We start from the raw sequence: 25,616 nt of genomic DNA on the forward strand, positions 1-25,616 counted from the left end.
TTTTTTCGATCTTACTATATAAAAATACTTGGGCATTCATCAATGACTATGCATACATGAAAACATATTTTTCATTATAATAAGTCCGTAGCAATATACTTTATTAAAATAGTATATATTATATACATTTATCCTATCTATTATATCTATATCCTACCCACCGTTCATTTCAGGAATCCTTTTCACAGGATTTCTGAGACAAACTGTCAATTGCGCAAACTTTTGTCCATAGTTGGAGGGTCCCTTGAGCCATAAGAATTCTCGTACATTGTTCTTCAGGAAATAGAAATGCATATTGGAAACATAAAAAATTTAACTGTATCGAAACACAATGAAGTTTCTTCGACAGCAGAGTTATACGTTATAGTCCTCTATATTTTACCAAAGGAAAAGCCTATATCTGTTTCCATATCTCTTTTTTTATTACATGCAAAGAGACCCGATCGACTAAAACGTGTTAAAAAAAACAATCTCTTAGACCGTTACAAACAGTCACTTTATACAATATTTACATTTTTGTTTCTTCTTTGCCCTAAGCTAAATTATGATCTCTTCAAGTTGTATTATATTTAGTTTTTCCAAAAATGCGTGCCTCCGTTCATTGTCAGAGACATGTACATTATAATATATGACGGATAGAATTCAATACGCTGTAAAATATTGCAAAACGTATGAAATTCTATGTACAAAATGCGATACGAAACACAAGAAGCTGGACATTAAGTTTCTTTTGAGACACGAAAAGGAACAAGAAAAAGAAAGGATGCGTTCTCGCCTCAAATAACATGATAGTGGTGGATAAAATTATAGTAATTAAATGTTTTATCAGTACAACAATTTCGAGTTCACTTATAAAGAATGAAGAATGAACATTTTCATTTTTAGTGACTCTTGTCATTTTCATTTTTAACAAATAATTTTGGAAGACATTTTCCCGACTCTACTCCTACTGTTCTGGAAACTTATCACTGACAATCGCAACATTGCATTCTGTTAAAATGACACTGTCATTAAGTGAATTTTCTCTGCGTTACATGAAATAGGAACGTTCCTTTAAAAGGGAACACATATTGTATATAACTCTCAATCGTTTCTTGCGATGAGAAACATTTAGGATCATTAAGTTCTCGTTGTTCCATGCCTGCACCGTTAATGCACTGGCACAGTATCTGCTGTTTATGTTTGAATTTGAAGAGCTGGTACCAAGTGTCTCAGCCAAGTCAGAGCTGGTGTCAAACTTGAATAAATAGCTGGATGATTCCTTGAGCACCTATTGTGGTGACTCAGTAAGCCCTGAATCTCCCATTTGTCTGATTCAGTAACGCACATCAATGGAGCACCTTCATCGTTCTGAAAGAAATAAACAGAATTAATTAGATGTATCCTTATCGAAGAATATATATTAAATTTTGTGTACTTATTGAAAAATATGCTTACGTAGCAAGGACCCTTCCCAGTGTCAGTAAATCTAGCACATATGTTATCCTTTGTGATGAATCCAGCATAATGCCCAGTGGCATTGCATTCTTCAGAATCATATGTTAGAACAGGAAGGAATATTCTATATTGTTGAAGATTGACTTCACCATTCATTGGGAAACCCCATCCGGCAGTGATACATAAAGATCTTGGCTGAAATATACATTACAGGTAAAATACAAAAAGTTGAGTTATTTTTGCAACGTACAATATATTTTGCTTACCTGCAATTTGTGATTAGGCAGACACACAGCACTGACATTTCTTGAGAAGATCAGAGGCTCCTCTAGCTCGATTAAAGCAATGTCATTGTTGTACAAAAATTGATTATATTTTACCTGGGGATAAGGTACTATATTTTTGACCGGAGTAGGTTTGTGCATGTCACCACCAGTGAACAATTCCCAACTGTTGCTTTGCCTGTATCTGAAATGAAATAAATTTTATTTAATTCAAGGTTGGCCTGCTGGAGTAACAATTGCTATAAGATCTACAACTGTCGTCATTACTTGTGAATGCAGGAGTAGCTAGCTAGAGCATGTAGAGGACCAAGTACACTGGCTGTACAGGCTGTGCCATGTTTCGATTCCTTCAAAAGTGCAACACTTGACCATTGACCTTCACCGGCTTGGGTTCCACCAACTAATCGAGCAGTTAGGCCATCCAGGTCATGAGAACCACAGGAGAACTCTTCACAAGTAACCTCCACGATCTTATCACTCTCGCAGGATTCAGTCTTCTCCAAGTTCCTAACTAAAGGAATCTTGGAATCGGAGTTAGCTTTTAATTTGAGTAACTTGAAGCCTTCTTCTCGCGATAAGATCTGCGTTGATTCAGATGCTGAGTATCCTAAAGATCTACAGTAGGAGTCACTGAACTCCTGGGTCCATGCGTCGGAGCATACTAGACGTCTCTCATTGTTGGATTGTCTATAAGGATATTCAAATTTATTTATGCATATTAGTCCAGGTGGATTAGTAAGTAAACTTTTTCATTTCTATTATGCATGAGACAATTTGAGAATAGATACCTTATCTTCAGTAAGGTAGCTCTAGCTGAAATAGGATTTCTGTTATCGTTATCTTCCTCCTTTTGTATTTCAGACTCAGCATCAGCCTCTGTCAGATTTCTTATTAGAGTCACGTTCTCAGCAAGACAATTCCACTCATCCGAATGATCTGGACAGTGTTCTACACCATCACAGACTTGGTCCAGGGGTACACAACCTCCAGTTTCACACTTGAACTGGTCTAGGGCGCAATCGCAGAGTTTTTCGTCTTCTCCGTGAGCACATTCTGGTACTCCATTGCATCTCCAAGTCTGAGGAATGCACCATTTTTCTGTTGGGCATAAGTATTCATCGTTTCCACAACTTTCTACGCAAGAATATTCGTCCCTGTGGTCTTCGCAGTCAGGTCGACGATCGCATTGCCACAATATTGGAATGCATCTTCCTACAAAGTCAAAGAAATATTGATTAGTTAGAATTCAGTTACATTTGGGGAATCTTAATGATCTTTTTTATCTTACCACTAGGACATTGGAACTCGTCGAACTGACATTTCCAATTTTCACAGTCCTTTTCGTCACTGCCATCGTCGCAGTCTACAATTCCATTACACACTAAGTGTCTTGTGAGGCATTGACCACTGGAACACTGGAAATTTCCTGGACAACCTTCCTGCTCACAATTCAATTCGTCAGAACCATCCGAACAATCATTTTCTGAATTACACTTGGCAGAGAGATTGACACAGTAAGCTCCATCTTTGGCAGTGCCATTGGTGCATTGGAATTGACCGGCAGTGCATTTTGAAAATATTAAATTTGGAAGTGACAGTGAAGCACCTGAAGCGCTAGCTGGGAAATTTGCATCAGGATTTTCATAACCGATCGTTTTGTTCGTTTGAGATTCCATAGGTATATTAGGAATTTGCATGAGAGCTTCTTCACGATTCTCGATATTTTTCAAGCGTTCGTTAACACTTTCATTTTTTGAAATTTTCATAGGGGATGAGGCATTTTCTAAAATTTCAGATTTTACAACATCAGTAACAGTCTCGTTTTTCACATCTACCGATTCCACAGGTTCTGTTTTAGGCACAGTAATTGCCACTTCCATAACTTTCTCATCGTTCTCCTCAACTTCTTCAGTTACTGGAATTATGCTGGGAATCAGTGGCTGATTTTCTATAACAGTTGGAATTGTTTCATTAGCTGAAAGTCTTTCAGTTGATGATTCAACATTTCCTTGAGAGTGATTCATTCCAGAAGTGATATCAGCAATCTTTAACTGCGGAATTGGTACTATATTGCCTTCCGTATCAGCAAGAATAAATTTAGGTACACTAGGAGCCACCACCGTTGTAGTTATCTCAGGTTCCTGAGGTTTCTCAGTGACTGTCATAATAGTTCCTGGAACCTCTACGGAGAGCATTGTTGTAGATCTTTCCTTATCATCCTTTCTAGTCTCCAAATTCAATTCTTTTTCCTTCTTTTGCTTGAATTTATCTAACGGCTTCTTATCCACATACTTCTTTTTAGTCTCCTGATCCTGCTCAAGAGGTATCACTCGCAGCTCTTCCTCAGACAATTCAGACTCTAAAGTGGGTACAATATTTTCAGTGGTAACAGTGAAAAGTTGTTTAAAATTGAATCCCATAGGCTTTGTGTCTTCCTCTATAATTTCAGATACTGGTCTAATATCGTCCAGTGTTGTAACTGTTTCTGGAATTTTATCAATACTGTCCTCCATTAAACGCTGATCAACTTTATGGGTTGATTCCTCATTGGTGATTATTGGTATTGTTTGAGTTTCCATTTTTTCAGTAGTAGTATTTATATTGGACATTTTTTCTTCGTGTTTCGTATCTAAAGCTGCTTCTTGAGTTTCTTCAGAATTCATTGGTTCATTAAGATGTCTTTCGGTTGATTCGTCCTGAACTTTTTCTTCAGTAACCGTACTACTCTCCACTAATGTAGTATTTTCTATTAAAATATCAGCAGTCTTATTGTCTGATATGTCCAATGTTTTCTTGTCTATTTCTGCCTTTACTAAAGTTTGTTCTGATTGTTCTGTCTGTAGAACAGTTTCTGTTGTACTTTCACCAAATTTGGAAACATTCATCTCCTTGTGTTCAGGTCTCACCGAAGTGGTAATTGATACTTCATTTTCTGTAGTCTGTAATTCTTCAGGTAAGATTGGTACCTGAGCAGTTGTTTTAGTTTCCACTAACGTAGACTGTGTAGTAATCATTGGAGTTGTTGTCACAATTTTACTTGTTTCCATAGAGACGTCACTTCCTCTTCCTTCATTAATACTTGTCATGTTTTCAGCTGACATGGAAGGTTCAGTTCTAGTTAGAGACTCCGTGGTTGAGATATCCTGCTGTATCTCTACAGGCAATATTGGTACTTCGGTTGTCAATTTTTGTTCCTCCATACGTTTGTCTGTTACTTCCGGTAACAATGTGACAGCCACTTCCGTTTCTATCACGGTAACACTTTCCATGGATGACTTTGATTCCGTCACCGACTCCGTCACGTCAGGAATAGTTGTAATTCCTGATAATTTTTCAGTAGTCTGAACATTTCCTGAATTTAGTACTTCGTCATCTTCAGTTGCTGCTTCCTCTTGATGAACTTCCGCCTGAATCTCTGCTTTTTTTAATACAACCTCTTCTTTGCTAAGACGATCTACGCTCTGAATTTCGTTATGAAGATTTTGGAAATTCTTAGGAATGGCTTCGTCATTAATATCATTATACTGATCTTCCAAAGCATTCTCTTCAGGCTTGCCTGAATTTGCCTGAACATTCTCTTCTACCATGGGCTCTTCAGATTTTGATATTTTTTCTTCTACAGGTACCATAGTAGTAACAGATACATGTTCAGTGGACACTTCAATGACTTCTTTTTCAGTAGTAGATTCAGTCATCGGAATCTTCTCTGCATTTAGTTTCAAATCATTCTTTTCCTTTTCCATGATGTCTTTCATTGCTGGAGCTTCGGTAGATTCGTATTCCTCTTCCAGTGGCACAACACTGAGAATTCGTTCTTCATCAGGAATTTCTTTCGTGCTTTTAACGGTTGTAGTTTCAGGGTTGCGTCCATCGTTATCATTATTTTGCCTGAGATCCTCTTTTTGCGTATCAGCAGGATTCAATTCGTTCTGAATATTAGATTCCGTGTCTCTAATGACTCCTCCATTGTTTATACTGTCATTAATTTTTTTCTCAACCTCATTCTCATGTTCAGCGTCATTCTTAGTTGCATGATTCTCCACGTTATTCCCATTATCAGTTTGGGTTTCATTTACGTCACTGGATGATTCGGTGATACTAGTTCCATTGATATCATTCACCGTTTTACTATGATTTAGCATTTTTTCAGGAGACTCGGTTATAACATCCTCCACGTGTGGTTCAAACGGATTTGGCATGTACTGTTCATCGTTATCCAATCTTGGTGCCTTTTTGGGAATCTCCTTTTCCTGCTGAACATCCGGTAAAAATGGTGACATATCTTCCGCATGTTTCTCTTCAGTAACATCAAGCTTTTCAGTTGAATGCGGTACTGAATTTTCCTGGAATACCATTGGATGCAAAGGATGATTTGTGGAATGTTCAGCAGACTCTTCAGGATGACTCGATGACGAAGATGCAACGTAGTTCACAGCGTTATGTTCAGGATGAACAGTGGAATGATCAATGGGAGATTCATTAGTCAGAGAATGAATTGAACTTGAGTCATCGATGTGGCTACTTTGTTCAGGAATCAATTGAGGAATGACACCGTGTTGATCTTGCGCTTCTGGGGAATGTTCAGAGGTTGGAGTGAGCATCATATGCTCCTCCTCGGAATGCGTATCATTAATAATAGGTTCTATCAGAGGTTCCACATTTTCACCTATGTTTTTAGGCAGTTTTGGGAACACTGTTGTCGGCATGTGTTCAATAACGTTGGACTCGTTATGTTCCTGAAGTTTCTGTTCAGGAACTAAGACAATGGATTCGGTTAAATTTTCATGGGTTATCGGAGGCGTATGTTCAATCGAAGGTCTACTGATTATTTCTGATGTGGAACCTTCGTTTGGTTCTGGTTCAGCTTTCTCCTCCATAGCTGGTACTGATTCTGCTTTTACTTCTGGAACTGGAACTGATTCCATTGATGTTGATTTTGTTTCTTTCGATGGTTTCACTTCTTCATTCACTTCATTTAATGGTTCTGGTTCCGCTTTTGGTTCTGCAGTCGGTTCTAGTTTTGGTTCTATAGATGGTTCTGATTCAGGTTTTGATTCACTAACGTTTACGATCGCAGACGTAGAAATTGGTTCTGTAGTTCTTTCTACTGTTTCAGTTTCTGGTTGTGGTTCAGCTACCGGTTCACTTGCCAAAGGATTATAATTGTGTTCTAATATCGGTTTCTTGGATGGTGCACTTTTTTCCTCTGGGTTTGGTTCCGAAGTTGGATCCGCTGATGCAATTGTTGTTATTTCTTCTGGAGATTGTGACATTTCAGTATTGTTAATTGGTTCTGGTTTTACAGTTGGTTCTACTGATGGTTCAGCCTCAACTGTCATTTGCTCAGGTTCGGTTGTGCTTTCAGTTGATGATAAAGGTAATACTGGTTTTGGTTTAACATCGTCTGTTGGAACAACTTTAGGTTCCGCAGATGATTCCGTTACAGATTCAAACGTTGATACTGGTTGTGGTTCTTCTGCAGGTTCAGTGGAATGTTCAACTGTCGGTTCTGGTTCAGATGTTGGCTCAGCAGAAGATTCATGATGGATTTCAGTTACAATTGAAGGTTCAGGCTCTGATTTTGGTTCCGCAGATGATTCTACTATAAGTTTAGGTTCAGATACTGATTCTGTAGCCGATTCATGTTCTGAATTTAGTTCCACTGTTGGTTCAGGTTCTGATGCTGGTTCCGCAGTTGATTCAGGTTCTGATGCTGGTTCCGCAGTTGATTCAGGTTCGGATGCTGGTTCCGCAGTTGATTCAGGTTCGGATGCTGGTTCCACAGAAAGTTCCAGCTCTAATTTTGGTTCTGCTGCAGGCTCAGGCTCTGACTTCGGTTCTGCTACAGGTTCAGGCTCTGATTTCGGTTCTGCTACAGGTTCAGGCTCTGATGTTGATTCTAGTGTAGGATCAAGCTTCTGTGCTGGTTCCGTAGCAGATTCAGACTCTGATTTTGGTTCAGCAGTAGGCTCAGGCTCGGACTTCGTTTCCACTGCACTCTTATCGTTCCATATTAATTCTGTTACAGATTCAGGTTCTGATTTTGGTTCAGCAGTAGGTTCAGGTTCGGATTTCGGTTCAGCAGATGGTTCACCATAAATAGAGTCAGTAACAAATTGGGGATGTCCATGAATTAATACTGAATGATCCATGTCTCCATCCATTGATTTTGGCTCGGCAGAAGGCTCGGGTTCTGCAGAAGGTTCTGCTGCAGGTTCAGCCGAAGGTTCTGCTGCAGGTTCAGTGGAAGGTTCAGCGGAGGGTTCTGCTGCAGGTTCAGCAGAAGGTTCAGGTTCTGATTTTGGCTCAGGAACAGCTTCCACGTGCTGGTGTCCATTTTCAGGAACAATATTAGGTTCAGTAACGAAACCAGAAGGTTCATGAAACCAATCTTCCGGTCTCCTAGGGCTGAACGTAGTTTCAGGTCCCCTGCTTCTCCCCTGCACAATATCATGTGCCGATCCCGTACTAGGTTCTGTATTATCCCTATCCATATTCACGTCACTAAGATCATTCTCGTCTATACAAACTTTTCCATCTTTGTCCAAAATTTTTCCAGGTGAACAGGAGCACATAAAGGTACCTCCTGTGTAATCATACTTGCACATATCCTGACATCCCATTTCACCATGCTGACAATCATCCACCAAGTGTTTCACAACAAGTTGGCTAAGATGATACTTGCCAACCATATTGCCATTTTTCTGCAGCATCTTCTCAATATTCTCTTGAGTCTGCTCAGGCGTAGGTAAGGGAGGATAGCTAATCCTAAATTTGACCTCACCATCTTTACTGATATTATAAACTTTGACAATAGACAAATTATCAGCCAAATGTATCATATTCCTCAGACTTTCCTCAATTTCACCACTGACATCACGATACACTCTGGACCTTGGATCATCAAAGTCATCGTTCCACTGAAGATCATCCAACTTGACCATACCCTCCAAAGCTTTTGGCACATTCTGATAAATGGATTCATCCGTAGTCGGCCAGGACGGGAAACTCGAGGTTTCCGGCGGTGGACTCGACGGTGGATTTTTCATGTATTCCTGACTTCCTGCTGTCTGAACATCACCAAATTGTCGTGAGCTGGTATGATCGCCATTCTCCAACGGCTGAGTAGCTTCCTGCGTCAGTATCACACCAGCTATAACCAAACAAAAGGAACATAGACAATTTTCTTTATTTACAAAGAAAAAATCTAATACCTATAATTCCAAATAATTCTACTCACTTGCAGCAAGTATAGCAATGATCACAGCGATCACCAAGACTAGGATACCACATCCCCAACAAGCTATTCGTCTCCAGTATGAACTACTGGATCTCTTATCCTTAGTAACGTACAGCTTCTCGCCTCTGCAACACAAAATCCCTTGATATGAAATCTCAATACTAACACAGCATCAAGACCCAAGCGACTTTGTACAGCTTTCTGGTTCACACAGCTATATCATATTCGTTCAGCCTGTAGCGACGGTGTTAGAAGCTCTCCTTGGTTATCAGTCACCTCACACATCCAATACCTAAGTTCTCATTTAAGATCTAACGCATGTGAACAATGACGGTAGCATTGATTATGAATGAGATAATAATAAATATCCAAGAAATTGCGTGCTGCCGCCTCCCAAGGCTTTGTCAACTCTCACCCAATAATGAAAAATCATACAAAATTATCCTCCCATTAATTCTTAATAAGATGTATGCATGGATTCTCATTGTTTTCCCCTGTTTAATTAAATTTACAAGTTATAGACAAAGCATTGTTAGTGCGTGTTCCTGGACCAGCCCGAGCATCCTGTCGCCTTTCCATCCTCCAATTCCGTGAAACATCCTTGTGAAGTACCTGAGGGCTGTCAGCCAGTGGGAATAGTCGACTAGTCCTGCAGCTGGGTCTCTCAGGCTGAGTCCCTCACGGCCAACACCCGGGCCCAAATCAAAACGGACACCAGCTACGGTCGTCTCAACTTCTGCGTCCGGGCTTCTGCTATTATCGAGGGTGTATAACATGTATTCCTTTCTAGGGCTATCTTTGTGATCCTTCTATCTCTCTAGCTTTAAGCCAAGTCTAGACTCCCCCAGGAGATATGCCTAACATGGATACTTATTCCGTATGAATGCTGGATCATCTCCTTGGCATGGCAACTACTAATTCTCAGGATGGGTTCAGTGCAATAAGAAAAACCATTCTGGATCGTCTCCAGCAATCGTGGCGCAACTACTAATCTTTAAGGAATTATTCTGCCCCATGTTTTCGCCTTCCTGAATCCAGTGTCACAATGTGGTTGGGTTACACTACTCAACGCTTTTCTATGGAGTCTATTGTGACATGGATGAATTTCGTAAACTCTAAGGTATCTTGCAATTCACTTGTTACTTGGCACCTCTCTATTTCTCTCTTCTTCTTCTTTTTCTTCTTCTTCTAACTGACTTCCTTGTCCAGTATAGGATATGATAGCATAATTGTATTTGTATTTTTAGTTTCTATTATCTTACGTTATACCTTTGTGATTGGAAATTTAATTGTGACATAAGACTGTTGCGTGACAGGGAGCTGGCAGACTTTGTGAACGCTGGTTATAAATGAACACGAATCTAAGGAGGATGGATTTTTATCCCAATTAGGATGAAATCTCTTTGGCCTAGACCTTCTGACAATATCCTAAGCCCGCCGGGCTGGCGAACAGTACACGATAGTCTTTTGTTAAGGTATAGTTAAGTATGAAATAATGAGATTCTGTCTTTAAAGATATATAAAAGAAGTTTTCTTATTTTATTACCTGATATATTTTCTGTGCTCGTTCACAGGCACAAAATACTCTTCGTAAGGATCAGCTGGGACCTCACACGCTTCTTGACCTTTACTCTGGAGGTTACCACCAGTGTAAGGCCTCATTGATACCAGTTCCAAATTCACTGCTTCAATCTGTTCCTTCTTGCCATCCGGAAATCCAGGAATAGTCGCATCAGAAGCTGTCGAAGTTAACTGACGTCATTTCCTCAAGCATCAAACTTCCCACAGTATGCAAAAATAACTCAAGTAGGAAAAGCATAGAAGGCGTCACTAGAAACGCAGTAGACGCGTCGCATGAAATTAATTCTACTTAAAGTATTCAGTGTCGTAAGAGTATGGCTGTCGCGGTTTCCTAGATTTCTCTGACCTCGAATGACTTTTGTCGCTAAACCAGTAATTAACAATCGTTTATGTTTACCAGGTAAGAACCGTGCTGCCTCACACGATGGAGCAATGTTTGATTATTCGTATAACAAGATAAGAAGCGATAGATATCTCACCAGGAGGCTGCGCACTGGCAGTGCTACTGTTCAGGAAACTAGCATCATTGTTATTTCCATTCCCGTGGATTCCATTGAGCTTAGCAGGCACTGGACTCTTGTCAGGAACATCCGCAGGAAGTTCTATCCTGGTCTCAGTCTTGTAATGGGGTTCCGGTGTTGTCCTGATAGGCTCAACGTAATGTTGGGACACGAAGGACTGCTGGTGCCCATTTTGTACGGGTGCATTCTCCTGTTGATCCAAGGACGCAGATACTTGGCTATCCTGAAGACTCTCCGTGTGACTGTTCTCCAGGTTCACCGTGCTCACATTGGTACCGGTAGCTACGTCGTCTTCGGCGAAGGCCGGATTATCAGTTCCACCGCCTTCCGACATCCTCTACCCTTGGCTCTGCCCGGGTTCACTAGACTACTGCACTCCTGGCAGCCACTGACATGCGTTCCTTTGATTCTGCAAAAGACAAAATAAATCTTGATAACCAGTATACCATAATAACGAAGAGAATATGGTCCAGGAAGTCATTTGGTGGAGCGATGATCACCTTTATACATTCACCCTGAATGAAAATTGAAACTGGAAATCTACAAGGACTGTTGACCTCGTTGTTAAGGATTTATTAATTATCTTATCCAAGAAGCTTGAAAGTGCTATGGCCTTCCCTAATGCGTAACGAGTAACCAAATGAAAATACAAATTGCATGGGACCAGACCGTGAGACTCTGTAAATCATGGTGGAAGTACGAGGAGTCTCCCTCTGGGAGGTCATGACGATGAGTAATCCCGCGAAATCCTGGAGACTAGGATACACCGGTTTATCCCTAGATGATGGGATGACGTCAGTGGTGAATAAATAATGCATATAGTATTTATATAGCATGAGCATATGTATTTCTGAAGAGACCAGTTCCGAGATTTCTACGAGGTACGAAATACAGACGAGATGATCGAACCAGGGAACCCGGGGCACATCCTGCCCAGGATTCAGACGGTCTTTTGTCTTCTCTTCATTTTTTGCCTCTCTCCTTTAGGCTCTTCTTTCTCTCTTTTTTTATATTGTTCTTATTATTATACTCTTCTTTTTTTTCATTCTCTGTCTTCTTTTTACTTTCCTCCTCGGCTCTCTTTTTGCCACGGAGAGCCAATAAACCCAGGGAACCAGGACAGTAAAAAGAGCATTGAGAGTTTCGCAGAGGTTCCAAGAGGGCCCCAGGAGCTGGGGTCCGGGCCCCACACGACCAGGAACGTCCACTCGGCATGTTGGACCCCTGTTCATCTCTCCTGGAACCAGCGATACTTTGGTCTCACACTCAGAAGACTTGCCTCCGTCTATACGTCCAGTGACTGTAGTATACACTATGCCAAAAGTGGTTGACCCTGAGAGTGCTGGCTACAAAGGACTGATTCACCAGGGTCCCAAAGGCCCAGAACCCTCGGCCTGAGTCTACTGCCCAATTTTGCAAGAGTCTACCCCTACCAATGACATAATCCCACGGGATTCGTTTAAGAGAACCTGTTCAAATTGGATAAAAAATCATAAGTGTAGACTTGGCCGCTTTTTTTTTTCTTGACAAAATGGCGACCAACGTAGCCATGCAGGATTTCCGAAAATCATAAATCAGCCAGGTACTCCACTCTGTGTACTATCCAGTACAAGATATATATTGGGTCTCACAATATACATATATATACACCTATCGGTCTGCTCCTCGCATCCCGCGAGATAATACAGGCAATTACAAAGTGGCTATTAGCTTTATTGCGCGCCTTGGCTCGATTTAAAATTACCACTTCGATCTCATGCATTATTATACGTACTGAAGTCAACATGCTTCTACTAATCACATTGCTACTTCTTCGGTAATTGATATGGCAATGTAATTGCTATCATCTTCCTACACCTTTACGTTCATTTCAATTTCCGACTCTTAAAGAGACAAAGTACTTATAAAGGTACTAGTTAAGTACGTTATAAATGCATGGAGGGTATCAAGAAAGAAAGAAAAAAAGAGAAAAGAGGGAAGCCACATTTTTCAAGGAACAGGAAGTCACTCGGTTGGATGGACGTGCGAAAATTTCTATTGTGCGATGGTAAACCGCAGTATTCGACTATCTGCCATTTCGATCGTACCCGTTCACAATGGTCTACGTACGTAAGCATGGCGCAGCCGGTTGAAAACAAGAGTAAAAATCGGAAAACCGGTAGGTAAGCACGTTACCACTGGGACCTATGGATATCTTCCTAGGTACTTCGATCCACCTACGCGAGATTTCAGACAGGATCTTCATTCCATATATTCGTAGGTATATATGTAAATTCATAAATAATCAAGAGGAAGGCAAATACGATTATATTAATTAGTCTTTTTATTTTTCAGACAAATTTATTGCTGATCACCTTTAAAAAAGCTTATATCGTTCCTAACTTATAGTTGGTCATGAGCTTTGAGACTTTTGATGCCTTTTGAAACAACTACTACTCTATAATTCTATAGTAGAATACAGTGTAGACTCTCCATACTGTACACTCTTGCGGTAAGTACCATCATAGAAGCAGAGACTCGGTCTTGACTCGTAAACAAGTTTACAACAGTTTGAGCTTTCAGATGAAACCTCCTGCAATAAATATAAGCTGTAAAGCACTGTTCCTGTATATACAATGAAGTAGCGCGATGAAGACGATCTTCCTGGATAGAGCAGGAGTTAAAGTCAAGATGCTGGGAGAGATAACTGTAAAATTACTCATGGACTTTTTATCCAGGTGATAGTATAAATCATTAGAGATAGAGAAGAGAGTGGGACAAAGAAATTATGACAAATTGGAATGTGAGAATAATGTAGGTCCGTTCAAAGGAATTGAGGGTAGGAGAAAGAATGTGGATGAGAAAAAATAGTAACGAAGGAAGAAAAAAGTAAGAAGAAAGGATGGCAATAGCAATTCTCTAGTGAGTAAATGCCGTTTGCTGGCTAACGACACACAATGCTGTTTTCTGCCAGGCTGTGAGTGACCTTTCCACGCGATGTGAAGGCAGACTTCCACGGAGCATCCTCCGTCGCTCAACCTATACTTTACTCTTGAGTTACCTAAGATACTTTACTTTCTACATTCCTCCCCGAGGAGACAATACCCGCGCATGCACCTACTGTATGTACTAGCCTACGTACATGCATGCATACTTGGTACCAGTGGTTGAACCTGTGGTATGGCGTAGGTGGAAGTCACGTTTGAAACTGACTGTAGAATCAGTATAGGTATCGAATGAGAATCCTTGTTCCTTGCAATAGAAATTCCTATTGGATTTGGTATTGGCAACTGTAGGAGGTATCCGTGACGGTATTACCATTTACATTTTTGCGTCATTCGTGACTCCAGGGTATTCTCAAGACAGTTTACTTATGTTTGGTACCACTTGGCCTAGAGTTCATAATAATATTTTTGTCTTACGTGGGCTAGACGTCGCGGTGAAAAACATTTCCGATCATTATCGTTTTAGTACCGTTAACGTGACTTTAGAGAGCATTTAGTGTTTCTTGGAAATAATTGGACTACGTGATTTTAATGAAAATTCTCTGTGGTCGCATTGCCGGATATCTAAGCGTGCATGGTTGCGTATAGGGGAACTCTAGGGAAGCATGAGGAAGCGTAAGAGAATCGTTACGGTTTACTGTTGCGTGGTTACAACCCAACGTGTGGTAATGATGATAAAAAGTCAGAGAAAAAAGTACAAAATAAGAGGATTATGATTGATCAGGTTTTTGCACTGATCCAGGTCACGCCTAGTGCCTTAGATATTTATGTATCTGCCATGGGTTCTGTATTGGAGCAAGGAATCACATTCGAGATGAGTTATTAAATGACATATAGTATAAACGGTAGCTTGCCTACATAAGCGCCGAGAGTCAACGTCAATTTATTCTATAAATAATACATTACGAAAAGAGTAGGGTGTGCCTTGAAACAGCTTAATCGTAAACAGATCTATAGATGTATCTGTAAACGTCTGGATTGATAATGTAAAAATGGGAATTCCATTGCAGTAAGGAAATGATTTAGAAAATTGTATGACCTTGCACTGCCATGCCTTTCCTATGGAAATACCAGAGACAGCCAATAACCTAGAGTTTTTCAATCGTTCAGTCAATCAGAACTGATATTAAAGATCGACTCAGAGTTCTTGATTAGTTAGAAATTAAATGTGGAATTAATAATGCTCTACTCGCGTTACGTTACTGCTATTAAAAACAAGCCATTAGGCTCGTTATTAATATAAGCAATGATTATTCTGGCACGGTATATTTTTCCGGATAAATACTCTACTGGTTTTATTCATTATTCTACGTCGCGCACTGTCGGCCTTTCTTTCTCGTTTGACTTCTTGTTGCGGCTATTTTCCTCTTCTTATTGTAAAGCGTACCACGGCATGTCATGCATTTTATAAAGGTGACCGTTTCTTGTCGTGTTTTATGTAACCGTCTGTAACCCAGTTGGTGTCTGAGCAGACCAGGCCGATGCACTACTCGCAATTCCGTTCTCCTTTGGTCAGGTCCTTAAGTACAGTGCTGAGAGGATCATCATGATTTTCCTTCGACTTGGGACTCGGGTCGTTTCGAGCCTTGAATGGTTATTGAGAGCCACTTGGACTTTTCGTAATGGCCCAGTGATTATACACATTCCAATTAAGTAATAATACATGAGAAATTTCAAGTAGTCACGTGGAGAACGTCCAGTGCCTTTCTCTATGTCTACTAACTTACCTCCCTGGGCCAAATAAAGCTTGCACTGCTACCAATGTAGCACAATAAACCAAGTCAAACACATTTCAAAGTCAGTTCATTCAATCTGGTTATAGATTGGACCGGCTCTTTTTAAAATTTGCCATTGGCAATCCTGAGAGTAGAGTGTATCTAATAATCTGAATTATAAGATAGTGAATAATTTAGTAATACACATAAGAGTAAGACCTCATTCGATGAACACTCACCACTTGGGAAGACGATTTCTTTAAAGATCCACAAGGAGAAAGATGATTTGGGTCCACATCTGCTCTTGCGAAAGTAGACTGGCCCACTTGGAACCCCCTTAAGGCCCTGGTTACACATCGTGTAGGATCAAAGGGGGAAAAAATGGCAATGTTGTCTGTAAGGTGAGCTGAGAATTTTTCTTTGAAATACTTCTATACGACTGTGTCTTGTTTACTAGAATTTTTTTTCATTTTTTCTTTTAGCTCTTTGACTTTTCATGACCCATCTGCTCAGACGAGAGAGTCCGAACTTCTTGGTCCATACATTGGGTCGGTTTGATTAGAAAGTGGAACAGACTTGCAGTGGCATGAGCTCGTGCTTCAGGGCCCTGGGGGCCTTGCCAACCAACACTTACATAAGTCCCAACTCTCTGGTGTATCGGTAGCGAGAGTCCTGTATGCATATACATTCAGACATCTCTCTCAGGTGCATGTGCAGCGTGTAATGAAACGCACAAGGAGGGCACGAGCCAACGACATTCCTTGGCTACTGCAAACTTCATGGTTATGAGTATAAGCAGCATGGCTTTACAGTACTTTGCGTTACCTTACTTTGCATTGCTTTGCATCGCGGGTAGAACAGAAAAATCAATGTAAAGAAAGAGCTGGTCGTGAGGATTGAAAAGAAGCACAAGCGTAAAGACACGTACAACAACAGAGTGGTTCTCCGAGTCGAGTCATCTTCAGGAAATGATGTACCGGTTGAATGGTAAAATATTCTAATAAGGATATTGCTGTGGAAAACTCCATCGAGGAAGTTATGCGAGCATTGATAAATAATTCTTAATATTTTTTTGCAGGGACTCATAACGATCACCGTGGAAGTATTTAATACTTGGAGATGAGGGTAACTCGTCGAATTAATATGATCTCAAGAGATTAACCGGATCTGGTGTTTGTGGGATAACCAGGATGACGCAATGGAGTCGTAAGGAAGAGATGAAAGATACAAAATTACAGAAATCAACACGTATCGATTATCACCAAGACAACAGGATGATCCGTCATAAGATCTTATGATATTGAAGAGTTAATTGTGTATATATTTAAGTCCCACATTGGTACACATTCTCTTGGAGAACTCGTCGACCATGTACGTCAACTTCTGGTGGTACCTGGTGGAACATTCTTATGCGCGCGACCAGTTTACGGGTGCGGAATTATTTAATAGCTATAACACTGTGGCGCGACTAAGCGACCAAGCAAGCTTAAGCGAAATGAAAGTCGCGACCAATAGAGAGAACGACCTTGCGTCGCGACGCGTCGTTATAGTCTGTCTAGGTAGAAACAAGAGTCAAAGAGCCAGAAAAAGTCATTTCGATTTCATGTGCTGAGACTCACTCCCAAGTCCCAAAGCAATACGTTGGAAACGGGGCACGTCGTTATTCGTGCCTGGAATAATATTGTTTCGCACGAGCAGAGACAGGGCTGCCAATTCGTGACGATGAATCATGGTGAAATGATGAAAATATGAATTTTACAATACCAAGGGAAAGACAAAAAGTCAGGGTACGCGTACCGAGTACAAGGCACCAGCAGGAACTTGTGGGAAGCACAGAAGGAGCGGCCTTGAGGAAATCATTTCCACCGTTCCGCTCGAAATGTCAACGATGCAGATCGTCAACTTTATATTCTCCGCTGATATTCTCGATTAGAAATTGTTGCCCTGGTGCGAATTCAACTAAGATTTCTTAGCACGTTGAGCAACTGACGTATTTTGGAACACGTATATTTTTTTTAGATGAAGAATCAAGGTACGGCCGGATGCCGTATCGATGACGGGAATATTTATCACATTTTAAGAATCCTTTCAACAAGCACCGGAAGTGGCAGTTCGTAGGATTAAAAACCTTCCAGGTCAAAGGTCCTTCGATTTCACTTCCTGGATCAGGACAATCCGGGGTCTTTATGCCTGACAGAAAACTCCAGGACCTGGGTCCATCAGTCTATGTTTGAATCTGGTATCCTAGTCCAGATATTCTCTTGGTACGTGACTCTGTCTTGTAGTATACCCAAGTCTTTCAATAAGTCAGTCTGTGCAAAATGTCAACCACTTCCATTCTCTTGTTCCTTAACAGCTGGAAGTCATTGCTCACAAGTATGGACAATGGTTGGGACTTTTCTTCTGTTTAGTTGGGACCGTCATTTGCCGTACCTCTGTTACAAATGTTCTGTACCCAAGAAGAAGGTCCTTGGTACCGTTCAGTCTTAAGTATTGAAACGTCTCTGAGAAGTGACCATACGGAGAGCCATTTGTACAACCGTGACAAAAAGCATATGGCGGATTCTAATAGTGAAATGCTACATGAGGCGAGTACCATTCAAAATCTATATACAGACATGCGTGCATCGATACTAGACAGATGATCTAGAATTCAGAGAAACGCAAGTGACCTTTTCGAAATCCAACTTGAGCACCAAGAGCCATTAAGCCTCAAGGAAAATGCAAAGACTAACTGGGCCCCAGGGAGTTGATACGTCACCAAAAAAAAAGTCTAGAGCTCAAAATGAGGCGTGGCCACTACATACCATATTGCAAGAACTTCCATGAGATTGTTTAAAATGAATAAAAAGGTGGGTTTCTCACAAGTAAGATTAATTCAATTAATTAATTAGATCAATTATCATCAGCCCGTGATCCACGTTAATTGCTACAGTGACAAGACACTTAGTCAATCTACTGTGACTCTACCTAATGTACTCTGCTTTACATTAATAAACCGTCTGCCTCCATAAACAGGTGCTTATGTCAAAAGACTGTGTATAATGGACCAATTCTTGGTTTCAGATAAGAATACTGTTTTGGGCCTTAGTCAGTCCATGCACAAGTTCCTGCTATTTTCCAGACACCAAAGGGCGAACAGGGAATGGTCGCAAGGCTCGTAACTGGCCCCGCCGTGCATACCGGTAATACCAATCGGACATTGCCAGTATAAGTGAAAGTGTCGCTGGCTCGTTTTGCTTACACGTCGTTGCTTAGAAATCCACCAGTACTGGTTAGATATACCTACGCTGATCTGGTCGTATCATTGAACACGACCATGTAGGCGCGTGTCTACCACAAACACTTGAGTTTCCCTGTACCAGTTTGTGTATAGAAGACTTGTAGACGTTTCTTAAGCTGGTTGCCTGGTTCCTTTTTTTATCAACATCCATACTACAGTCTACCTGGAAATTGGTCATGCAGTGCTACCACCTTATATGTCTAATACAAGTACGATAACGTCCGTGAAATCAATTTTGCTTCACTCCTATGCGGGCTTGACTGATAGCCAGCCATGGACACTTGGATGCGATGTATTATAGACTTATTAAAAAAAAAAAGGAAGGTCTAGTTTAAAAGAAATAAATAAAAGGAAACAAAAAGGCGCTGCCGACTCTTTTCATGGGAACGATTGCACCAAGTGTGGATCCTTGGCACTAAGGATACTTGATACGACGCTGCGCCATTGGGATGGATATTTAATACTCATACCAGTTAAGTAACAACTGTGGGAATTGATCAGGATTATCCTGATTTAATCAATGAATTAATACTGATTAATTATTATTGTTCTCAGGTACTAATTTAATAAGTCACCCAAAGTACAGTCTGAGTACTCATCTTCAGACTGATCGTTACCTGTATTATTACTGATGCTGAGCATGAGCCGAATTCGAATGGTGTCGATTAGGATAATTAGGTCGCACTAGAGTGGAATCGAGGTCGATAGCTCTTCAAGGTCATGTCCTCGAATACGACATAATTCCTAAAAATAACGACGGTCATCATCACTGGGAGTGGATTTTGAAAGCTCCTGATACCAGGAGCACCGTTTCTTGTACGATCGACTGTACTTGTACAGGTTTAAACTATGTGTCCTTCTGGTAAGGACGACCGGATCTGCCGATCGTTGATTAGTCCTCGGGATATCAGAGAGCACAAGCTACTCTTATGAACGAGCCTTTAAGTCGAGCAAGGACGACCTCATCTGGAGAATTGCTTTATTATCTGCATATGGTACAGATCTCTGTCTACTTCGATAAACTAAAAACTTCAATTCATAATCTAATTAGTCAATGAATTTATTGAATATGTCAATAGGCTGTAAGTGTAGGATCGAATAATTCTACTGTAAGAAATAATACCTGGTGGTCGTTGAACCACAACGCCGTAATAAGCCGTAGCTACATACGTAACAGACCTAACTGTCTCCATGCGATTTCCGACGTGTGTGCAAGCCTTTATGAAAATTTCACACGCATCGCTGCTTGCTATTTCTATACTGAATAATACTTTGTGAATTTTATCGCTGTATCATCTCGAGTAATAGAGTTAGCAATTCTCTAGAAGGCCATACAGCGTTCTTCGGGTCCAGGTGTAATCTGTCAGATTCGAAAGGTATTATCCTACAGTAATATTTAAAAAAATTCTTTCTAACCTCTTAACAAACTCATAGATCATTTTTTTTTCAGATAAGAAAAATCGTCTACGCACTATCTGGTATAGTCATGTGCATCTAGAAACTCAAAGGAAAGCTGAAACCGACAGGATGGCAGCAAGTAATCGCGGGCAAGAAGAGTGGACGCCGAGCGAAGTTTTAGTCGCAGCAAGTTTTTCCGCCAGTTAGAAATTCGCCTCTATATTAGAGAACAGCTCGAAGAAAGGCAAGGAATGAGTGTCAAGAGGAAAAATATATGGAGAACGTATCGATAGTGCCTGCGCGTTATGTACCGAAGCTGCGTTTCACTCGCAAATGGCAGATCGAACGACGCAAAGTCCTGTTATGTCGCGGCTGTATGTAAATTCAAAAGTAATAAGGTATTTAGCGGGGCCTACTTTTTTTCGGTACACCATCATGCGGAAGATACACACGACACACGCGTATAAAACGCCGGACGAATTTTAAACGGTGAAAGTCTGTCAAGATCTTCCCTGGATATTCGCTGTAACCAGATAATTCAAAGGGCCCAGACGACGTGGTCCCAAAGTCCCTTGAACCTCCCAGATACAGTTCTTCTGGACAAAAGAAAGAAAGAAAAAGAACAATAGACCCAGTCAAGTCAATGAATCGAGACTAACAGTCTTCGACAATCATGCACAGTCTATGAAGATACGGTTCAGCGAACGGAGAAGGTCTAGGCCTTAGATTTAGCGAATTCCGTATAGCTCTCGTAAGTGCGACAGAGACATACCTATGAGCTCTTACGTGCGTAAGAGTGAGACGGACGTACTCGTTCTGTTAAAATCCGTAACTCGAATCACCCATGGTTAAATCGAATCATGAACAATGGTATCAGGACATTGTTACCAGCTGTTGCCAATTTTTCCTGCTAAGAATAGTCCAAAACTTTAAAATAAAAATCTTGAGAGTCTCAAGGAGGACCATCCCTCAAGGGACCAGAGATAAATCACTTGGTACCCTCCTATCCAAGTGGCCCAGAGTGGCAGACAGACAACCAAGGAAACAGTCCGGATCCAGTATCTAACTTATCCAGCCACTTCGGATATACATATATATACAGAATATTCCATGGAAAACTGTTCGTGACCGAGGAATATGGTTGCTTATCGCCATGTAAATATCCCCATGGACTTTTTTTTCTATTCCGGATGACTGTACGCTTGTATCCGGTCTTGAAGCAAAGCGATACCAAGTTACTGAGCGAAAAGACGTTGGTGTTACATAGGCTGTGCGAGCGTATACAGGGTGGGAAATTTATAGCGATCAGGTCGATTTTTTCGGAAGTGAAATCATTCAATTTTGAGTCCACGAGTACAAGTGCACTTATGACCCAAAATTGACAGATGATAAGATATTTTAAAAGTAAGAAAAAATATTCGTTCTCTGCGTTACCTGGCGTCTACTAACTACTATCCCCTCCCATCCTTCTAGAGAAGGAATTAGAGTCCTAGTGGGGCGCGAAATGCGACTTTAACGTCCCTAGTCAGTTAATGGCCCTGGTCAAATTACGCTCTAAAGCCGCGTGCACAACGTGCTCCACGTAAACACGTAGAAAGGATTTCATTACCGGAATCTCCCGTTCGCCCTAAAACCCCACAACTTTTGTCTGAAATAATTTGTGCTATCTGTCTTCGTTTCCGAAATAATTCACCTGGTCATTTATAAATGTCCCACCCCGTATGTAGATATATATAATAGACATGTATATAGCGTATAAACGCGCAATGTACTTCACAGTGTTTACCGTCGTTCATTTGCGTTTACGTACTCGGGGTGGCTGCTCCCATAGGACTCCAGAGCCATTCTGTTCCTATGCACGCGTGCTCCTATGCACAACAGTAGGTACGTGACACGCAGGTGCATACGAGTGACGTCACAGGTACCATTGTTTAGGATTATAACTACTGTGTAAATTGTAAACTGCCTTTTTTTATTAGAGTCATAGAATCCTATGTAACTCGAGCGACGAGTGTCGAGGGATGAATGCTGGTTTGAATTTTTGTATTTAGTTTGAAACTGATTATCGAGTCTACCTACTAAGTGGATACGCATGATCGAGCGTGGGCCTTGTGTGAATTTTTTGGGTAAATGAAAAAGCGAGACGTGATAATAGTCGAGTATTAAAATATCACTGTAAATAGGGTATACGCGACGCGTCGTAACTTTTGTATTAGAACCGAGTGGACCCAGAGTTATTTTTTTTTTCATTTCCTGGCTATGGATGGCTCGGAGAACTGAGATCGATCTGGGCCCTGGAAAGTTGTAGGTGTGACGAGGATAGTCAGTGTATTGGGACCTACGAAGTTTCTGGGACTCGTGTGGGCCCCGCAGTATGTATAGCCGGTCCGACTGCATTTTGCGTTCCCGCACACGAGTAGGTGCGTGTTCGTTGAGGCCCAGAACGTACGAGGGTCCTGTCTTTTTTTCTTCTCTGTGTAAATGCGTGTCTGCATCAGGCCCATATGCAAAACACATGGAAGATATTGGGTTACATGGGCTTTGGCAATTATTTGAGCTTTTTCGTGATTGCTTCAGGGATTTTCTTGTTGGATGAGTCCCAGAGTCCTTGCTCGCGAGGCCCCTCGTTCAGCGATAAGGCAAGTGAATAGTTTTTAGAGTTGGTTTGACTTTTTAATTTATTTTCTTTTTCTTTCTTTTTCTTCAAGGATCCCAGTGCCGTGAGAAGTGCCTCTGGGCCCATGTGTCCATACATCGTACATACGTATATCTCTCTTTTGGGAGTCATTCGAAAGGACTCGAGCTACTTAAGGATACTTAAGATTCTCCGAAGGATACACCCACGTCCAAATGCATACATTCATAGAATTCTTGGGGTGTACGAGGGGAGGCATTTTTCGAGGACGTAAGGTGCGAGAGATGTGTGCGCGACCCTCTCTCAAGTTCTCTCTCTCTCTCTTCTCTCTCAATACAAGCCGGTAAGACCCTCTCTTTCCTTTCTCTTCCTTTACTCTTTACTCGGACACGCCTGGAATCACAATTTCAAATTCTCCAACCGGTATCCAAGCGAGCCGATCGCGACGTGCGATCTCTCTCTCTCTCTCTCTCTCTCTCTCTCTCTCTCTCTTCTTTTTCCTTCTCTTTCTTTGAGCCACTCACGAGTCTCGTATCATTCACTAACTCCCTCTTTATTTCTTTCAGACAAAAATCGATTGCCGATTCTAGTTTGGATTTCCAAAGGAGTTACGACGAACGGACTCTATTTCAGCAGAAGGAAGGAATATATTTAAGGATCGTGGGACAGCGCTCTGGCCGGCGTTCAAATCACCGTCTAGACGCTACTTTAAACTGTTTAATGACATCCCTCGCGAGCCCTTTTACAACTTTCATGGAAGGTCTACGGAGAATCCGGTAAGGGTTCCTGGGAATGGGATTCTCAATATTGAGAATACGTATAGGGTTCCTTTTAAGGATGCTCGTTGCCAAAGAGGATTATTAGTTAAAGTACCGTTAGAAAATTGTACCAGAAATTCTCCTGGAGAATTTGAAAACTAAACAGTAGAAGAGGTAGGAACCACACACGTTATTCACTGAATAACGAAGAAACATGGGTTGTAATATATATCTAGCAGTAATACAAAATTTTATGGACTAACCAATGCTAAAGAAACTTACCCTTGTGTTCTCTAGATCCCCATGGCACTTATAAAGCACTGTATCACAACGGGTGTAATCGAGTATCCCGCTGAGTTCCTGAATCCAGAGTGTGTCAAGTAAAAGATTATTGGGCAAGTCCCAAAAGGAATCAAAGGAGACAAAGTGATTGGTCAAGTTCGATAAAAATGAAAAATTCACAAGAGGATATCCTGGTAGTCCAAGGGAGACGTTTTCCTCAACTATTCACAGTCACCCTTTGCTTTCTATTATTTTTTTGATAAAAAATTCTCTTTGATAAGGAAACAATGTAATGATAAGGCCAGCCGGCTTAACGCGACAGTGTAACCGCAGTGTGTGTGTAACGATGTCCGAATGTTGCGAGCGCGATTCGCGGCCTTCCTTCCCCACCGAATGGAAGCGGACTTTGGGCCCGTTCACGATGCCCGGTCGTCTCGGGCAAAAGACCACGAAGGCCTCGACGCAAGCGCAGCCGCAAACGGACCCAGTGAAAGGTGGAAGGGAGGGCCATTTTACTGTATGCCAACTTTATACCTACAACCAACCGATATCCCTTCACAGAACTCTCTTCAGGGACCTATTCCGTGGTTGATGGTGTGGTGGCTCACCTGTTGAGGCTCCTAGGTGACTCCGGGTACTAAACAGCTCAGGTGGCAGCACCTTGCCTGAATCATCATCTACCTGTTCTCTGGGATCCACCCTCTGTATGTAACAGCTACAGGTGCTTTCAAATATGCTTGGATGGATTGGCTTTTGGGTGGGAGGTAGTCTGGTAAAGATTCTTTCACATTTGAATTATAATACTTTTTATTTTACTTATTTAGGTACCTTTTTCTCTTACAGGTGTATCAGGACTGCGTTGACTACCTGGACACTATTTTTCATGACTTGGATACCTGCAGTTTGTTTAATTGATGACTAGCATTTGGATGCTACGTCAGGTAGTATTCTTGGGACTGCCAAACTACGTGAGTGCCAATGACGTAACTGTAGGTATAGGATGGAACTACTTCCGGAATGCGCGATGCGCCTCAGTGATCAGTAACGCCAGAGAATAGGGTGTAGATAGTAACTTGCGTATGCAGACAACATACAGGTATACCTGTTGACGTTATAAAAATTTTAATGATTTGAAAAAGGAAAGTAAAAAATTGTTATAATTATGAGGAATAATACCGAAGAAGACGATGTGCGTTCTCTTGGATTTTATACTAATCGTTATGTTCATTGGTTGAATCAACAGATCTGATATTTTATATATTTTAATCGTCGGTCAGTCTTATCAATGACTATTTAGATAGTGGAAATTGGATTTTTGCTACTATTCGCATCATTCCATACGACTGCTAGTAAATTATTTCAACTACTGGCCACATACCCAGTAACGTCTATTGTATATGCGCAGGTGTGCATGAATGCGTCATTCTAGTTGTTGATTCTGAATTCGACGACTAATTCAAATCGATTGCTTTCCGAAACGCTGAAACGATTGCAGTCG

The 25,616-nt window shown here is 41.1% G+C and overlaps 1 protein-coding gene and 3 long non-coding RNA genes across 9 annotated transcripts; 3 read left to right on the forward strand and 1 right to left on the reverse strand.

The window, feature by feature from the left end:
• Nucleotides 1-67: 67 nt before the first annotated feature.
• LOC107272339 (titin) lies at nucleotides 68-24,743 on the reverse strand. 3 transcript variants are annotated; one of them, XM_025089633.1, is made up of 11 exons: nucleotides 24,657-24,743; nucleotides 11,022-11,472; nucleotides 10,508-10,700; nucleotides 9,574-9,714; nucleotides 8,962-9,086; nucleotides 3,010-8,874; nucleotides 2,510-2,933; nucleotides 1,989-2,408; nucleotides 1,704-1,905; nucleotides 1,438-1,632; nucleotides 68-1,350 (listed from the first exon to the last, which is right to left on the reverse strand). In XM_025089633.1, the coding sequence occupies exons 2-11, from the start codon at nucleotides 11,395-11,397 to the stop codon at nucleotides 1,177-1,179; spliced, it is 8,115 nt and encodes a 2,704-aa protein (XP_024945401.1). In that variant the 5' UTR covers nucleotides 11,398-11,472; nucleotides 24,657-24,743; the 3' UTR covers nucleotides 68-1,176. The 3 variants fall into 3 exon arrangements, with proteins under 3 accessions (XP_024945401.1, XP_015604895.1, XP_015604897.1); XM_015749409.2 differs by lacking the exon at nucleotides 24,657-24,743 and adding an exon at nucleotides 24,119-24,255; XM_015749411.2 differs by lacking the exons at nucleotides 9,574-9,714; nucleotides 24,657-24,743 and adding an exon at nucleotides 24,119-24,255.
• On the forward strand, nucleotides 11,487-13,743 carry LOC107272363. The gene is made up of 3 exons (XR_001538919.2): nucleotides 11,487-13,319; nucleotides 13,398-13,554; nucleotides 13,626-13,743. It is a non-coding gene; the product is annotated as an uncharacterized LOC107272363 (long non-coding RNA).
• LOC107272359 lies at nucleotides 13,789-23,077 on the forward strand. Of its 3 annotated transcripts, none has more exons than XR_003061175.1 (8): nucleotides 13,789-16,749; nucleotides 16,841-17,709; nucleotides 17,782-18,026; nucleotides 18,119-18,614; nucleotides 18,829-19,517; nucleotides 19,601-20,040; nucleotides 20,125-20,421; nucleotides 20,496-23,077. It is a non-coding gene; the product is annotated as an uncharacterized LOC107272359 (long non-coding RNA). The 3 variants fall into 3 exon arrangements; XR_003061174.1 differs by having other exon boundaries at nucleotides 13,789-16,163; nucleotides 16,245-16,749; nucleotides 16,841-18,026; XR_003061173.1 differs by having other exon boundaries at nucleotides 16,841-18,026.
• On the forward strand, nucleotides 23,155-25,600 carry LOC107272357. 2 transcript variants are annotated; one of them, XR_003061171.1, is made up of 6 exons: nucleotides 23,155-23,421; nucleotides 23,645-23,854; nucleotides 23,915-24,010; nucleotides 24,134-24,612; nucleotides 24,680-24,890; nucleotides 24,962-25,600. It is a non-coding gene; the product is annotated as an uncharacterized LOC107272357 (long non-coding RNA). The 2 variants fall into 2 exon arrangements; XR_003061170.1 differs by lacking the exon at nucleotides 23,915-24,010.
• The last annotated feature ends 16 nt before the right edge of the window (nucleotides 25,601-25,616 follow it).

This window comes from Cephus cinctus, unplaced genomic scaffold (genome assembly GCF_000341935.2).
Source record: "Cephus cinctus unplaced genomic scaffold, Ccin1 Ccin1_scaffold1163, whole genome shotgun sequence".
Classification (NCBI taxonomy): Eukaryota; Metazoa; Arthropoda; class Insecta; order Hymenoptera; family Cephidae; genus Cephus; species Cephus cinctus.